At 38.6% G+C, this 18,313-nt stretch overlaps 1 protein-coding gene across 4 annotated transcripts in view; it reads right to left on the bottom strand.

Annotated features, from left to right (window-relative positions):
- CHCHD3 (coiled-coil-helix-coiled-coil-helix domain containing 3) overlaps window positions 1-18,313 on the bottom strand; it is a 250,356-nt gene that overhangs the window by 44,148 nt on the left and 187,895 nt on the right. For all 4 annotated transcript variants that reach the window (XM_081038018.1, XM_081038016.1, XM_081038017.1 and 1 more), the window contains one exon: window positions 11,263-11,333. In XM_081038018.1, coding sequence (XP_080894144.1) covers window positions 11,263-11,333 — 71 coding nt within the window. The remainder of the gene's footprint in view (window positions 1-11,262; window positions 11,334-18,313) is intronic.

Raw genomic sequence — 18,313 nt, forward strand, 5'->3', positions numbered from 1 at the left:
GCAAGGGGAATACATGTTTAAATACAATTATCCTAAAAGTTTGGTTTCAATTTTAGCATCATGGTTTACCCCAGGCATAGTGAATAGGCAATCACATACACCTATAAGTGGATTATTTGGTTGAAAGCAGGGAGCACTGAAAGCACCTGGAATGGGCTTACCAATCCGTGCAGTGATAAAATCTAAGAGATACGTATCACAGTATGGCTGAACCAATACGACTTCCCAGAGACTAATCTGAGAGTATTATGTGTAGATGACTTCTTTGACACGATTTTTAACCATGTTCAAGACTTAAGATGGTTAACTTTGTAAATCTGACACAAAGATAGGATTAAAAATCTACCTCCTAAAGTCTTCCTGGACATTTTAAAATGTGGCAGGTCAGTCAGACAATAAGTAACTCTAATTGGTCTCCCTGTACGCTTCCCAGCTTTCTACCTGTAGTTCAGTGACACTCAAAATAGCAAAAGAATTTTTTCTCATCTTTGAAAACATCAAAGGAAAAAAAAAATCAAATAAATTATTTCCAACTGGATCCTTTAAAAAGTAAATGAAGAGGTGGCCGGTTAGCTCAGTTGATTAAGAGCAGGAGATTTTAACAACAAGGTTGTCGATTTGATCCCCACATGGGCCACTGTGAGCTGCGCCCTCCGAGACTAGCCTGAAACAACTACTTGACTTGGAGCTGATGGGTCCTGGAAAAACGCACTGAAAATAAGTCAAAGTTAAAAACAAAAATTAAAAGAAAAAAATGTAAATGAACACTATTAAGAATCAGCAAGAGGAAAAAAAAACTTAGCAGTCCCAGCTAGAAATACCTTTTAGGAACCATGAGCTGCGGAGTTAGATAATTATTCAAATAAGCAAGGATCAATAAACAAATTCCAAAATTCCATGCACTCTGGAACTCAAAAATGTTCTCACTTAAAACATGATGATACAAGGAAAGAAACAAGCCATCATTTTGGCAGAGTCTGCATTTATCTAACTAACACTGTGCAATTAATATTTCATATAACCAAGTAGGGTATGCTAGATTCTTAATGGATTGTATTGATTAAAGAAGAAAGTTCAATGCTAATGTTCCTGGAGGGGAAATAGAACGATTTGTTATCTCACTCGGAACAAATCGTGAATTCAGGTGCTTATGGGCACAAACCCAAAGGCTGCAACAAGAGTGTTTTGGATAATTTACATGTACACAGTACAAATAGATTATGTTAAAGTTAAGAAAATGCCCAGAGCAACCCAAACAAACCCCGACTGCCATGGCTGAGACAGAGAAGAGAATTCTAGGTCATGGATTTATGCTAGGACGTGGCTAATCTGTACCCAAGTGGCAGCTTGTATCACCACTTGAGGTTCCTTTACATACTGCTGAAGTGACGAGCGGGTTTCCACAGGGAAACTGGCACTGTGACCAATCACAGATACTCACGCAATGGCTCTTGGGTGCGTTCTTTTTTGTGACGTGCAGAACCCCAGTTCTTGCCCCTTTGCGCCCTATGTTCCAGCCAACTTTGCCCCTTTCTGCAGACACCTTTGGATTGAGTGGAATGCTGGGAAAGACAGTTAGGAAGTAGAGAAATGCTGTAGATGGAAACCTAATTCCCAAAGGATGGTAAAGTTTCTTGGCATGTTACCTTTGAAAATAGTAGGTAGACTAGGTCTAGGGATCCAACCCAAGGAATAAAAAGCAACAACTAACTGGACAGATCTGATCAGAAATGCTCCTATTTTAAGGGCGGGGGGAGCATTAATTGCCTAAGGTTTCTTCACAACTCGAACCAATACACACCTATGATAAGAAATATTGTCCAAGGTAGGTATGTTCCAGAGCAGGTCTCACTCTCCTTGGAACTAATTTGTTGCTGGAGGTGGATGGGATGTGGGGAACATGGAAGAAGACAGATTCACAGCTTGAGACCTGGCAGACTACTCTACACACTCTCCAATGAGGTACAGAAGGGGCTGCCACACCATGTAGAACATTCCTAAAATGGCAGCCAGTGTCTTAGAATCGCATGAAACAACTATTTTAGACCATTTCTTAGATGAGGATCAATGACAACTGTCTTTCTTTTCTAACTTTTAAACTTTCCGAGCTTGAATGCCCTGAAGAGAATGGCAGTTACAATTTACATTTTTCAGATGGAAGAGACAAGTCAGAAGTGGAATAAATAACCTGCCTGAGGAACTGGGTGTTCTCAATAACCAAGACTGTTTCACCCAATGTGCAGTTGCCATTAGCTTCATATACAAAGTATATTCTTCGCTCATCAATATTGTTTTTCAATTTTAGAATTGAAATCTTCCTCTGGCAACACTATAGGACAGACTCTAGAGGGTACATGAAATACCGTGAAAGCTGGCAAAGGTGAGCTGATGTTTAAAAAAAACAAAATACAAAGCACCCCAAACTAATAAACAGGCAATTGTAACAGAGCTTATGCACAAAGGGTAGAGATAGATTTACTTTATCTAGAGTTTTGCCTCTTCAATGATGAAGACTCTTACTAAATAATCAAGATATTACTTGTTTCCAAAGACCATTGGGAATAAAATTTCACCACTGCAGCTGCTATATTTCCTGCTCACAGCCTTTCAAATTAAAAATGGGGGAAGAAAGGCCCAATACAAATGCAGAATTTAATTAGTTAGTAAAAGCCCAAATCCTTGCCCAAAGCCCTGTTCTTCCTGTAATATCGCATTCTTTTCTTCTTGTGTAAACTTTTCATTATGAAGGAGACATCTTTATAATACAATAACTCTGGTTATAATGTAACTGCTGGTAACATAACTCCAGCATTAGAAAAGGCAGCCTGTTCAAGTAATGTTGTTTTAATACAATTTGTGTTCAGCAGAAACCAAGTCAACTCAGTCATTTAGAATTTGATCGATGTGAATTAGTGTCTTACAGAGATAAACCATTTGATCATTTAGAAATTGATCAATGAGAATCAGAGAGAAAACATTTATCATGTACATTTGGGATATCACAGCCATTCATGCAACACTAAGGCAGGCTGTGAGCAGGCTCAGTAAGTGTTAAGAGACGATATGCAGGGTCCCCTGTCAGTTGCAGATACAAATACATGCACAACAGTATATCATTTTTATCCTTTTGATAAGGCACGATATTCAATAAGGCAGCTGGAGTCACTGTAAAATTACAGGAGCTCCACTTTGGAGAAACTGGAAAGAGAACTGTGGCACCACTGAAATGCTCAAACTTTTGAACCAAGTTTTAATTAAAAGTTTAAGTATAAAGGCAAGTAACATAAATTTACTTGACTAAAACTTCTAGGAGAGTTTTAAGGCGATTAATCAGAGTAAACTCTGTACCTCAAGTACAATTAGTTCTATTAATCTAATATTTCCAAATTAAAGTCGCACTGACATTCAGGCACACTGGCTTACGTATCTAACTGAATTATAAATTTGCCAGTCAAAACCTTATTTAATTATTTTACAGCCAATTAAGCAGGATCTTTAAACGCCATTGCTTCAAACTGTCCGTGATCCACGTGTATAATTACAGAGAACGTGAGAAACACCTGTGGACACCGTTGGCGTGTCACCCTCAGCTTCACTAACTCTTTTGTGGTACAGCTGGCCCTCAAAAAACGTCACCTCTTCCAACGTCTTTTCATTATAATGGGAACTTAATAGGAACATAATAGAAACCATACAAAGAGAGAAATTTCTCCTTTGGTGCCCAGTTTTATGACTTGAGTTGGACTCGATACAATAATGTTATAACAATGTATTACACATATATCATATATAACATAATAATTAAAAATAAGACAATCTAACGATGAGAGAAAAGATTCCTGGCCACAGGTGGTCTCATGTGCACGTTTGCCCCATGTCTGTGTGGGTTTTCTCAGGGGACTCTGGTTTCCTCCTACATCCTGAAGATGTGCATGTGAGGGTCACTGGTTTGTCTGCATTGTCCCCGACTGAGTGAGTGTGGGAGGGTGTGAGTGGCCCTGCTATGGAAGGGTGTCCTGTCCAGGGTGGATTTCACCTTCACCCTGAGCTACCAGGACAGGCTCCAGCCTCCCACACCCTTGGCCTTTCTTATGATAAGAAATCCAAAACTGGGATAAAAGGGTTGGAAAATCATTATCTTACTTGTTTTTAATCAATCTTTTTTAAATGTATATATAGGTCACATTTATTTCAAATGTTTAATATTAGAAGTGTTTGGGGTCTTTATTTAAAAGTGTGATTTTGTTTTCAGTTTTAGAAGTTTGTTGACCAGAGAAGTAGGCCGTAGGAACTGAACTCCTATTTATATCAAATAGCTTAGTTGGTAAAACTGGTTCCATTATAGGTTTTGCTGAAAGTCGCAGTTTCCAAGAACCTATCCATGATCTTAAGTGAGGACTTACTGTATAGCTATTAAAATCACACGCCCAAAAGAGAAACGGAACAGTACTGTCAGTCAAAGCGAAACCTTAATAAAACGAAAGAATTTTAAAGGAAAACCATTCACACATTGAGGAAAACCTTTGAATACAGGTATAGTAATACTTACAAAACCCACTTTATTTGTAAGTGTTTTGCATAGCATTTCTCAGGTACTCTAAAATACCTAAACTTCTTCTATAGGGTAACTAATCTTTTAGTACATTATAAGGATAACCTAGGCTTCTGCCATGAGCCGAAATTTGTAAGTCAGGTTTTCACCACTTCGTTCAAGGATAAAAGTGAAAACTTCTTCTACAAATGTGGCACACAAAGGAGTACTACCAGTATTCACATATGATTTCACAAAATCATTCTCCTTTACAAGGGCCCCACCTGTCAAAGAAACTGAAGCCAAGTTGAAAAGTTACGAGGTGTGGTTAAAAGATATGGTGAATGTCTAAATTAAAAAAAAAAAAATTTACAGTAGAAGACACATTGCCATTAATCCCCCTCACTCCGAACACACTTATCCCATCGTTCTTGCCACTTTCTGAAGCAGTTCTGGAAGTCTTCTTTCGTGAGTGTCTTTAGTTGCATTTTCATGGCTGCCTCAATGTCCTGAATCATTTTGACTTTGGGGAAGAGCCAGAAGTTGCATGGAGCCAGATCTGGTGAATAAGGTGGATGAGGGCACACCGTAATGTTTTTATTTGAAATTGCCATACCAGAAGCGATGTGTGACATGGAGTGTTGTCATGATGGAGGAACATTTACAGCACACTGTAAAACACTTTCTCTCAACTGCAGCTCACACCCGATTGACTGCATTGAACACGTTGAAACTTGTCACACACTGTTACCAAGGTTTGACACGCCACATTCCATATTGAAGATCCCTGCCTTTCCATTGGATGGCCCTTGGCAGCAGCATTCACTGTATTTTGTGATCACAACGAAAAGGCTCCGTGTTACACATCGTTTCTGGTACAGTAATTTCTGTCACATAAAAACAGTACGGTGTGTCCTCATCTGCCTTAGTCACTGGATCTGGCACCGTGCGACTTCTGGCTCTTCCCCAAAGTCAAAACGATTCAGGACATCGAGGCAGCCACAACAGCGTAACTAAAGACACTCAGGAAAGAGGACTTCCAGAACTGCTTCAGAAAAGTGGCATGAACAATATGTACGTTTGAAGTGAGGGGGATTAATGGCAAGGTGTCCTTTACTGTAAAACATTTTTTTAAAAATTTCAACATTCACCGTATTTTTTAATCACATCTCATATACCTCTAATAAAAGCATTCCAAAAATATTTTCAACACATCTATGTCACTTCACATATATGTGTGTGTGAGTGTGTGTGTGAGTGTGTGTGTGTGTTCCCCCCTATATGGAAGGTAGGAACTAGCTACTGCATTATTTAAAGAATAGCATGAGAAGGAAATATCAATCTCTTTAAAATGCTTCTCATTTGTTTGAGATTACATTGTCTTCCTAAGGTTTACATTGCGTTTAAAATAGTCTATATTTCTTTGATATTTGCCTTACATTTACTTGATATTTGTTTTTATAATTTAAAAAATTCGTGTACATGGTACTTTGGTACCAACATTTCCTGTCTGGTAGGTGTGGTATATTGGCTCTAATCCACCCTAAGAGATCTGATTCTGATGCTGACTGAGAAATAGGGCCCCTGTGGCCCTCTGACACATCTTACTGTGACCTCCTGTCACGAGTGCTTTATATGCTGCCTCCTGGCTGGACCGTGAGCTCCCTAATGGTAAGAACTCTTTCTAATGTTTTCTTTTTTTTGGAAGGGGTTCAACATCATTCAGGTTTTATTTGAAAACAAAGAAATTTTTCCTATGGTGCATAGTTTCATAACTTGAATTGGACATAATAATAATATAACAATATAATATATTATCTATATTATATACAATATAATGAAAATAATAAAATCTCATATTTATTGAGCTTTTACCTTGTGAAACACCTGTGCTAATAAGCACTATCAATGTAACATTATTTAATATAATAGTTAATAAATTACCTATAACATAGAAAATAAGGATTAATACACAACATAATTTTCAGTAAGCTGAGCTATATCCTGATACTAGCACCATATAAACTAGGAACTGGCACTACAAGCTGCTCTATTTAACAGATAATAACAAACAGTGATAAAGGTGCTAGGAAGTGTTAATAATGATTGTGTTTTAGTTGGATTGGGAACAGAAAAGGTTATCTTTTGAATAAAAACAATATGTGAAAAAATGCTGGATTTACTCAGTTTTATAGCTAAAATTTTAAAGTTATTGTGGGGAAAATTTTTTTGCAGGAAAATAAGCAGCACAAATTCTTTATCTCCAAATTGTTTTATTCCTCTGGAAAAAGAAGTTAAATAGCAATTTTAATAAGTTGGTATTTATTGGGGATGCAATTATCCCATCACAGTAGGATGAGATAACTTAGGATTTTTCAAAAGCTCTATTTTAAAATTCTGTCTTCCTCTAGCTCTCCTCTGATGAACTCCATGCTGGTAAGACCCTACCCGTCTCCTTCATAGCTGTATATTCACAACTCCGCAGAGGGCATGTCAGACAGGAGCTCTACGAATGAACGAGGTATTGATAAAGTAGGAAAAAAGTCCCATTAAATCTAATGGTGTAATGGTTTACTGCCAAAACTATAAACTGAGGGACTGAAAAGTCAGTTAATATTTAAGCATCCCTAAAACAATCCCATTAGCTATCGTGGCAGGCTGCATCCATGCGACGGGACTTCGTTATGTGCAGACTCAAAGGCTCTGAGTGTTTTCTCTTCACAGTGATTTCGTATGACTCCCCAGCAGGTACGTAATATCACCCTTAACATTACCGTTTAAAAAGCTTCCATCCCCTGTAACGGAGGTGTACCCAAATGAATCCCTCCATCAGGAAAGAAAAAAAAATTAACTAAATCCTTCTCTTAAGTTGTTCAGTGCTCGCTGCCCAAGAGGGGCTGCTATGAGCCACTGTCAATGCACTAGAAAGACTTACACTGCCTTGCAAAAGACTGAGGCTGTCATGATTATCTGAGACGGCCAAACTTCTAAGGAGAAAGAAAGTTCCACTGAGTAATCTCTGCCTTCACAGATGGAAAGCTTCTCCTAGAGCCAAAGCACTACCCCTATCACAGAAACTAATGAACTCACTGCAAATGAAAATACAATATTCTAGGAAGCTTAGTCTAGCAGGTCCTAGTAGCTAGGGAAAAAAAAAAAAAAAGAATTCTATAATGAAAGCTACTCTCTGAAAAACTAGCTCTTAAAAGTCCTTCGCCGTATATAAAACCTGGGTTTCAGTTTGGACTGGAGTTAGCCAAACTACAAAGTCTGAGGGTAGAGTCCCCAAGACTGTCCTCATTTCTGATATCATTTGGAAGTTCAAAAGGTTCCCCAAGCCACCCTACACTTGGATAATTCGCTAAAAGAACTATTATTTGCTAAAAGCAATTGAAGTCATAGCTATGACTTATTATGGAAAATGGTACAGAGAATCAGTCAAAGGATATGAAGGACAGAGTCTGTCTGGGAGGGTTCCAAATGCAGTTTCCATTGTCCTCAGGATGTGCTGTCCTCCTAGTGTCGATGTGTGACAATAGGCGCAGAGTACGATCTACCAGAGAAGCTCACCTAACCTTCAGATTCATTTGGGCCTCATCACATAGGCGTAGGCTTGCTTGATTGACTGCCTATGGTTGTCAATCATAGGCAGTGGTTGAACTGAGTTGCCAGCTCCTCTACCCCAGAGGCTGGGCTGACACCACAGGGCCCAAGAGGCCCATCGTGTCTAATGAGACACTACTATCAGTTGAGAAATTCCAAGGGTTTAGAGGTTACCTCCTTAGAAGCTGGGCACAAAGGCCTGACCTCTCTATGGAAAAGGCCAAACTCTTCAGTATACCAAGTGTCATGTGGGATCTCTGGTCCTGCTTCCCGCACAAGAACGCAAGATATAGTGAGGCCAAAAAGGAACACCCATGGAGCCATAGATAGGGGAGTCAGACCATTATATTCTCGCTGGTGGCTGGGTTGCAGACACAGGAAGCAGACTCCACAATCTGCTGTCAGCTTTTCTGCCAACCAACCCACCCCCTAGAGTAGCCACGGCAGTTATATTAGTAGCCAATGGCTAACCGGTAACAGCGATGGCCAACTAGTCACAGTTAATGGTCATCTAATAACCGAGCCAGCACCTTTCCACGTGAGGCCGAGAACCTGGAAACTGCTCTCCTGGCTGACCCCACACCAGGTTCTTTATTATACCCTGTAGGATCTAATAATGTCTTATAAAGGTAGGAGAGGTAATGCTGCTGAGGCTCTGCTTGAAAGTAAGTCTAACCTACAGGTCCATGCTGTCTTGGAGAAGGTAAGTGATCATGACATTCACTTTTGTGCTCCATGTAGCCTCTCATTCTCCAGTAGGCTAGCCCAGGCTAAATGACACGGCAGTTGGGCAGGGCGTCAGGAGACATTCCTCTCAGCTAAAACCAGACTTACCTCTCTCTATAAAATCTAGCTTGCACCAATTTTCCAATCTGCTATACTCTGCTTTGACCCTTCTATCCAAGTTTATGGGCTAAATTGTGGCCCCCCAAAATCATAGGTTGAAGTCCTAATGCATGGTACTTCTGGAAGTGTATTCAAACCTCACATCTGCTGTCAGGTTAATATTCTGAAAGGACCACAGAAATCAGGATTCTCACCTGGTCAAATACCTTCCACAGATGTCTTGCTAAATGAAGACTAATTTCTTAGCCAAACAGCTAATGAATGGCCCTATTGACCTTTCCTACTTCCTCTTGTACTAGTCTCTCTGAGTCAAACCATTGCTCTTTTTTTCCTTTAACATCCTAGTTACTCAACATTTATAGACCTAAAGAAGTGATCGCCATGGTAAGTCCAGCAACCATCTGACACCATACCACGTTATTACAATATTATTGACTATATTCCCCATGCTGTACATTACACTCCTATGACTTACTTGTTTTATACTGGAAATTTGGATCTCTTATTCCCCTTCACCTTCCCCCCTCCCCTTTTAATTTTTCAATTACGTTGATATTCAATATTATTTTACATTAATTTCAGGTGTACACCATAGTGGTTAGACATTTGTATAATTTAAAAAATGATCTTCCTGACTAGTACTCACTTGGCACTATACATAATTATTACCATAGTATTGACTATATTCCCTAGGGTGTACATTACATCCCCATGACTTGTTTTATACCTGGAAATTTTATTCCCTTTCACCTTTTCCCCATTTCTTAAAATGTTTCAATTACAGTTGACATTCAATATTATTTTATAGTAGTTTCATGTGTACAGTACAGTGGTTAGAAATTTCACGAAGTGATCCCCCTGACTAGACTAGTACCCACCTGGCACTATACCTAGTTATTACCGTAACTGTGTTATTATTGACTATATTTTCGATGCTTCAGTTTACATTACCATGACTATTTCGTCACCCACTGACTATAGAACATGATTTTTCTTCTGAATAGCTTTCCTTTCCAGCAACACTCTTCAAGCCTTGTCTAAAATATCATTTTCTTTCTGATGACTTCAGTATCAATTTCCTTCGATTTATCTCCAATTTTAGGTATTTGTATAGCTATTCTCTTACAATGAAGAAATACCCATGGTACCAAGTCAAAGATTCTCAAAGTATGGAGACAAAGTTTTAAAAAAATGTTGCTTTCTCCTTAGAGGGAAAGATAAAAATCATAAAAACACATGTGCAAAGTGTGTTTAAAATTAACTCTACATCTAATTCTATATCTAAATTCTTAAGATTTGTGCCCCATTCCTAGAAGGTCTCTTCCTGCTGCCCCTAAAGAAATAATTCATTAACGAAGACTGGAGGTTTTTAAAATATACCTCAAACCATCTTTAAAAACAAAACAAAACTTTTTTCAATCAACATTAAAATAACACTAATATGCATTACTACAAAAATTGCACTATAGCAGAAAGTAATAAGGTTCTACCTTGGGTTTAATCATTTTATCAAATACTTATAAATGTGCACGAGGAAGGAGGGCAGAGCCCAATGAATATTTCAACTAAATCTGTCACAACACCTTTTTTTGGCTTGGCTGATTTGCACATGTGCTACTAACAGAGGTTACACAATAGGGCTATTTATACACTCAGGAAAATTCTGAATGATGTCTTCTTACCGCACGTGAGAACTGGCAGCAAAGGGAAAGGACAGGGCAATGGGTCACGGAAACTTTGATCCATCAATTACAGAACCTTCATTTAAACATTTCAAGAATTAACAGACACTGCAATTTAACGTCACCTTCATAATCAAGGGTCAGGTAAACTCTGAGATTTAAATGCTTTTAAGGTACATGTGAAGAAATGAAAACCGCTTAAACATGAGCAAGGAGGATTCCCCAATTTGGACACGTCCATCATTTTATTACACAAAAGTGAGTGGTTTCTATGTTTCTATTAATAGAGGTAGCAATTTAACACCCCCTTCCTAAACAAGGGCATTCTATCTTATGTACTATTCCAAATGAAAACTCTAGCATTACTGCTTTCAATGTCCCCTTAGTTCATACAATCGAGTGGGAACAAACTTTCACCAAGTATCTTTGTCTTGCCTTGACTTCCACCACAGCAGATAACATGGATCCATCTCAACCGATGAAAAATCCTTCCATGCTTTCCAGAGCGCTACGTTAACTATCCTCTGTCCAAAATGCAATCAAGTTGCACTTTCATCTGGTCAAGAAGAGTAAATAATGATAATACTATGGAAAACTTACTTGAACTTTGCTTCCACCTCTTCAGCAGCTTTCTGGTACTGTTCAGTGGTGACTTTGTAGAACTCGGAGCTCTGTGGATAAAGATCGATGGTAGAGTTTGTTCACTTTCCAAGAGGACAAAACTCATACAAGATGTACAATGATAAAAAAAAAACACCTAGGTAAGATCTTGTTTAAGCTGCTCAAGCAGGAGAAGAAAGATGTCTTGCATAATGGTATGGGTACTTATAAAAATACATGCAGAAGTATCCACTTAAATAATAGTGCAGTTGTTGGTGTACAAATTGTAATTATAGAGTAAACTTTCATACTTATAATTCATCATTATCTTATCCTTCTGAGAAAATTCCTCACATATATTTTGAAGGATTATTTAGACCTCCTTTATTTGGAATCTACCCCTACAAGATCAAAGGACTGCTTGAGATCAAATAATGAAATTCACACATATCACATTTGCCTATTATTCCAGCGTTCAACCTAGGATATTAAAGGATCGTTTCTCTTTACACCGTATTTTTATCTTCAAGATGGATTCCTTATTGAGTAGAATGTGTTCAATCACCGCCACGTGACCACAAGAGTATCAACATTTATAACCAATTAATCAGTTAAGGACAAGGGGATGGATTTACATAATTTTTATAAAAAAATGTTTCCACTATTACATGAAGAAACGCATAAGCAATATAAATCAAGTTGTAATAGCAAAGGAACGTTTTTCCTCAGGCAGCAAAATTAAAAATTATCCATTCTGGCTGGCTACTTTGAAACCTGTCTTACTGCAACAGGTGGCCTCAATGACCAACCCCAGGTGCCTTCAGACTCAATGAAATATCCTGCCAAATGCATCACAGTACAAAAGAACATAATGCGATGCAGTGGTCTTTTGTACATCTTTGTTCCCTAATCACTCGGGTTTCACATGCATGACTTGGGGTACTTTATTTTTTCATAAATCATTGTTGGTTGGTGAGAAAATGAAAATGAAATCCTCTTCACACCAGTGACCCCCCTGCATTTAACAATCTGGGTTGTCCAGTGACAGTCACATCCAGGTTTGTTGGATGCAGATAAAATCAATAGGTATGTGATTAGACAGCCGACTCAGGGTGGCTGGAGCCATGGACAGTTACCATTTGAGATGATGAATGGCTCTCTATCAACCTAGAGTTTGCTACGATGCTAACATTTACTATAATCTTATTTGGGCTGCGATTTATCTTTCTTGCACCTGATCAATAAAGATGAACAGAACAGTTGTAGGAATCGATTGTAATTTTTTATCATTTTCAAGCACGAAAGTGCATTTCTGACATGAAGACAATATTCTAAGTGTACTCCTTCTGCATTTTTTAAAATTGCAATTTGAGTGATCAACTGTCCTAGTCTATATACCGAGAGGTTTTAATTCATCTGTAGGTCGCAAGCTGTCAAAAAGTCATTTGTCTTCTCAGATATTTTAACTTTAGGCGGTGTCACACCGTCCTATCAGTTTCACTTATAAGATTTTCCTTTCCTTTAAAATATACTCCAGTCACGACCTGCTCTTTTGCAATGTTTGCTTTAATCTTTTCTTTGAATCCTTCTAACAAAGAGGGCAGTAAAAAGGCACTTACTAATCTACCACTAACACTAATGAGAAACTGCCCACATTACTATGATGAACTGTCAAGTGAGTATTATGTTACTGAATTATCTATTAAAATGCTGGCAAAGCAATACGTCTTGATTGATACTGTCAATTATTTTCAGCATTGAAACGTTAACATCCGGATAGAGCCAGCACTAGGTTGAAAGATCTAGTTTCTGGTTCTGTTCTGTGACCTTGAGCAGGTCCTCCAACCTCCCGCAGCTCCCTGTCCAGTGTTCCTAAGCTGTAAAATGTGGGATGTTACTAGCCCTGCTTATATCTACCTAGCCTATCGTAGAAGTCAAATAAAATAGGCAAGAGGGTTGTGAAACCTGTTAAATAATGTTTTGCATACACAGTAAGTTCAACATCCAAATAAAATAATTTTAAAGAAAAAGAGCTAATTTGGGCAATTCCATTCTGCGTACAAATTCAAAATTTGATCAGAAGCAAATATTAAGTTTCTAACAAGAATGAGGCACAAAGGCAAGAGTTCTGCTGTAATACAAATTAGTGAGCTCCCTTCTGCTGTGTAAAGCCAAATGCAGGTGAAAATATGACTGATTTTGTCGAACTTTCCCCTGGGATTGTAAACACAAAAATCCTGTACCTGTGTTGCTTGCAAACTTAGCATATAATTTCTCAAAATAAAGCTTTCGGCTTTATTTATGCTCATTTCCATGTCGGTGGCCACTTGCCCACATTGCATAAATCTTTCTAACAAAGAAAAGTCCCCAGGAAGCAACCCCATATAACTAAGGGAATACATACAAATACACCCAAGATCTGTATATAGACAAAGTGTAATTCATTTAAGTATTTACTTATTCTCTCAACAAAATGAAGTCCTTATTATCCCAGTAAGGTTCACCTTGGGGAACGACCTCCTCAAGAGGCGTTCCATCTCAAAAGAGAGACAAGGATAAGAGTTATAATGGAAGGGCACAAATGCTACATTAAAAGTTGTAGATAGTGTTACTGGAATTCAGAAAGTGTAGAGATCTCTTTGGTCTCAGAAAATGAACCGCCATTAAAAAAACCTGTTGAATAAGTAAATACTTAAACGAGTTAAACTGTCTACAAAAATACTCTCAATATGCGTGCTGGGAGGAGAATGGATGAATACTGGGTATTCGTACAGTGAAAATCTATACACAGTGGTGAAAAAGAGTGAAAAAGAGTGGGGCACAAAAGAAGTTTGTTTTTGATATGGCAGAGTATAATTTATGTCGAGTGTGGAAAAGTGTGACATAATAAAATAGGCAAGAGGGTTGTGAAACCTGTTAAACAATGTTTTGCATACACAGTAAGTTCAACATCCAAATAAAATAATTTTAAAGAAAAAGAGCTAATTTGGGCAATTCCATTCTGCGTACAAATAGGGTTACCAACAGTAAATTCCATGGATCACCTCCAAGTGGTGGCTGTTTGGTGGTGGTCGAAGGGGACAAAAGACGACGAGTACCCCTGGAAGAGATTCACTACACTGTTCTACTTTGCAAAATGAGGTGTTCATAAAGGGAGATGTGCACAGCTAGTTGTTATGTTGGTTATAAATATTTTGGAATACATACAAAAACTGTATTCCTTTCCCCTTCTCCTAAAAGAAGTTAATTAAAAACAGCAGATGATTTAGTATGGCTAGAACAGAAAAGTGTGTGTGGAGAGACACATGCTGAAGAGTTTGGCTCCGTCGAGATTTTATATATATTCCTGAGCGCTAAGCTCTTGCAGAATGTCCACACATGACTAAATGAAAGTCCTTTTTTGTGTTGTGAAATCATTTTAGATTTACAGAAAAGGGACAAAAATAGCAGGAAGTTCCTGTATATCCCTCACCCTCTTTGTCCTCATGGGAACATCTGAGATAATCACGGTACAATTATCAAAACCACTACAAGTTCACAATGTTACCTTACTAACTAGTAGTAAGTCAATTACAGACTTTATTTGGCTTTCTTCAGTTTTCCCCCTCGGGTTCTTTGTCTGTTCCAGGATTCAGTCCTGGATCCCATGCTGCATTTAGTTGTCATGGCTCCTCTGTGAGAGTTCCTCAAGCTTTCCTTGTCTTTTACGACCTTGACACTTGTGAAGAACACTGGTCAGATACTGTGTAGAGTGACGTGTAATTTGGGCTCGTCTCATGACTAGATTGATGTTATTACACATTACTGGGCCCAATACCACACAAGCAATGTGCCCTTCTCCAAACTGGACCCCAAACTGCACAAGAACTCTAGCTTCACGGTCTGCCGACCGACACTGCAATGTTCCCACACTGACCAGGAACTCACAGGTAGTAGAAATACCACAATTTTCAGAAAGGTGGCTTTTGTTATCTGTGTTGTCTTGAGAATGTAAGAGGTTGTATACGCTGCTATTCTTGTTTAGTAATTATAAATTACTGTTACTGGAATGTCATCGTGATAGCTAAGTTTGTTCTTACTCGGTCAACCCTACAGTCTGTAGTAATACACATTGCATCGATTGTATTGTTCTCTGGTCATTTTCTTATGGCCAGATTTAATGAGTTCCTATTTACAAAAAAGGTGGAGATTACATATTTATGGACATAAATATGGCCATACACAAAGCAATGATGTGTGATGTGTGGGTGGGCGCATCCCTTCCAAACTTTGTTGATACATTAGGCAGTGTATCATCTCATACTGTATGGGGTGTAGGAGAAACAGTCTTGTCAGATGACCTTAAAATCATCGTCATCAACAACAACAAAGGAGAAATGTGCACATGATCTCCCAGGCTGGACTTTCGATGAATCATTGCTTTGTGTACGGCCATATTGTTTCAAGGCCTGTAAGGCCCTTTACAATATAAAATTTAAAAATATCTTCATTCATATTCGTTCGGCATAGGTTCCCGCTCCATCAATATCAGGTAAAATATCAGACATGATTTGTCCAGTGGTAGCATGGATTTGTGGCAGGTAAATGCTATTTAAATCAAATATTAGAAGTGTATTTTCTTCCTTTAAAATGTAAAATTTTGTTTGATATAAACCTAAGACAAGTTTCCCACCAAGGTTTTCTTTGAGAAGGTAGATCTGATAAATTCAAAGTTGAATGCTAATATCTTTTAGACATTTCAGCACTATCAAAAATCTGATAAAGGCTTGTCTTGTTTTGTCCAAGACAGTAAAACAGGAATTGCTAGGAGGTGAACTATCGCCAAAATAACAACATAATTCTAGATCTGGGAGATGGTTCCGTCACGTATATTAGAGGACATGGCATTCCTGCCATTTTCATTGTCTGTATTAAAACATGTTCCAATCTAAGGCACTAAGGGACCATTTACCAGAAACATAGGCCACAAACTGAGTTGGGGCGATTGAAGGATCCGTCGTACACAATTTTTTAATATATTTCATTTAAAACATGAAATAATACATATTTCACTTAAAACAGAGCGTTGTCCACAGCACTCTGCTTAGGTGGGCAATTCTAGGACAGTGTGGGGGTGGAGAGCATGGGCTGCGGAACCAGACGTCCAAATAAATGACTCCCTCCTTGTGGAGTGGAAATGTTTTTGTACCCCAACAGTTGCCTCACATCTATAAAACAGGAGAAGGACAATAATGACCAAATAGGATTCCTTGCGGGATTAAATATGATAGTTTAGGCAAGGCTCTTTGAACAGTACCTGGGGTTATATATAGTCAGCATTGTAGGAATGTTCCTATCATTAAAAATTGTTTGAACAGTAAAAAAATAAGTATGCATTGTTTGATAGTTGTTTTTAAAAAGCCATTTTAATGAAAAATTAAAATCTTTAAAAAACAAAAATCTTTGCTTCCATGAAATCAATCATCACGGAATTCTGCTTTCCCTGCTCATCTGTCCTATTTTTCTGTTCCTTAAGACACATGGGGAATGTGAACACAATGGCTGGGTAGTTCTGGGAATGTTGATGGCTATGAAAAAATAAAATATAGTGACACTACTAGCCCATATAAAAATCAAACCGATAATTTTTGACCTTATCACCAATAAAATCCAATTAAAGACACTGAATAGGGAAAATACTTTAATGGCAGGACTTCCCAGAGCCTTAATTCGTACTATGCATAGCAAATCTCTAAGAAACACTATTCCTTGTGATTCCAATTCAGAAAACTGATTTTCTCATGACAACTTTTATTCATGGAGCATCTTGAGGGAGCAGAAACCCCCTCAAATGGTCCACGAGAAACGCTGGAGGAAGGAAAGTCCAACCACTATTTCAATCCTGCACTTCGTGACGTACAACTCTTCATTCCTTGGAGCAACACTTTATGATGGGTTATTTTTAAAATGTTCAAAAGATAAGGAAAGAGGAGAAACTGGCAATACTGGCAAATCATTCCAGAACGGATGACGATGGATGGCATCGCTCTTTAATGAAGTGCTCATGAAAAACAGCAGGCTGTTGTTACCTTGAATTTGTAAAACTTGCAATGAGCTCCGTTAAGAACAGTGTTACTGCAGCTCTCCCATGTTGGCTCAGAGTCCTGTGGTAGATCACAAAACTGGCCCCAATTTTTCACCTTTTTCTGTATTCATGCTCCTTGGTGATATGACCTTGAAAAGCTTCTCTCATCATGAATGGGTGGAGTCTTTCCCCACCCCTTCAATCTGGGCTTTGCTGGCGAGTTGCTCTGGTCAATAGAATGTGACACAAGTGACAACGTGCCAGTTCCAAACGTAAGACTTTTTTTTGGAAGGCTGCCCAGGTTGCATGTCAGTAAGCTCAGGCTGAAGTAAGAGAGACTGACTACAAGTCACCCCAGCTGAGGCCATCCTGAGCCCCCAAATCTCAGCCGACGCAGCACGAGTAGCCCAGCCAAGACCAGAAATGCCCAGTTGTTACGTTAGCAGCCCAAAGTGGTGACTCGCAGAATCACGAGGTAAGTGATGGTTGTTTTAAGGCCCTAAGCTTGGGGTAGTTTGTAAAAGCTAACTGATTTTCTCTCTGTTCTCATAGCACCGTGGACTTTTATCGAAGCAGTTACGACATGCTACCGACAACACGCATTTCTGTGTGGGCTCCCCTAGTTGTCAGATCCCTAAAAGCAAGGATCTCATTCCATTCATTATTATATTTAGAGCTCTCAGCCAAGTATGTGAACACAAAACTTACTGGAACAATGTTAGAGTGACACCGTTAATTCTGAATGGAATTCCACCTTTTGCTTTTATTTAAAATAGGATCGGACAGAGACAAGTCTAAAGTAAATAAAATAACACGGAGAACGTGGACTACCACACTTATTACATGTCTCCTACAAACTGACAAACACTTCCGTCTACTCTGCCACATAAAAAGGAAATGGACATTGCTTAAGATGGGGTTCAAGTGCAGAAACTGTACAGTAACAATATAAGCTACAAACAGTAGCTTCAACAAGAAGGGGGTTTA

This window comes from Rhinolophus hipposideros (genome assembly GCF_964194185.1).
Source record: "Rhinolophus hipposideros genome assembly, chromosome: 25".
Lineage (NCBI taxonomy): Eukaryota > Metazoa > Chordata > Mammalia > Chiroptera > Rhinolophidae > Rhinolophus > Rhinolophus hipposideros.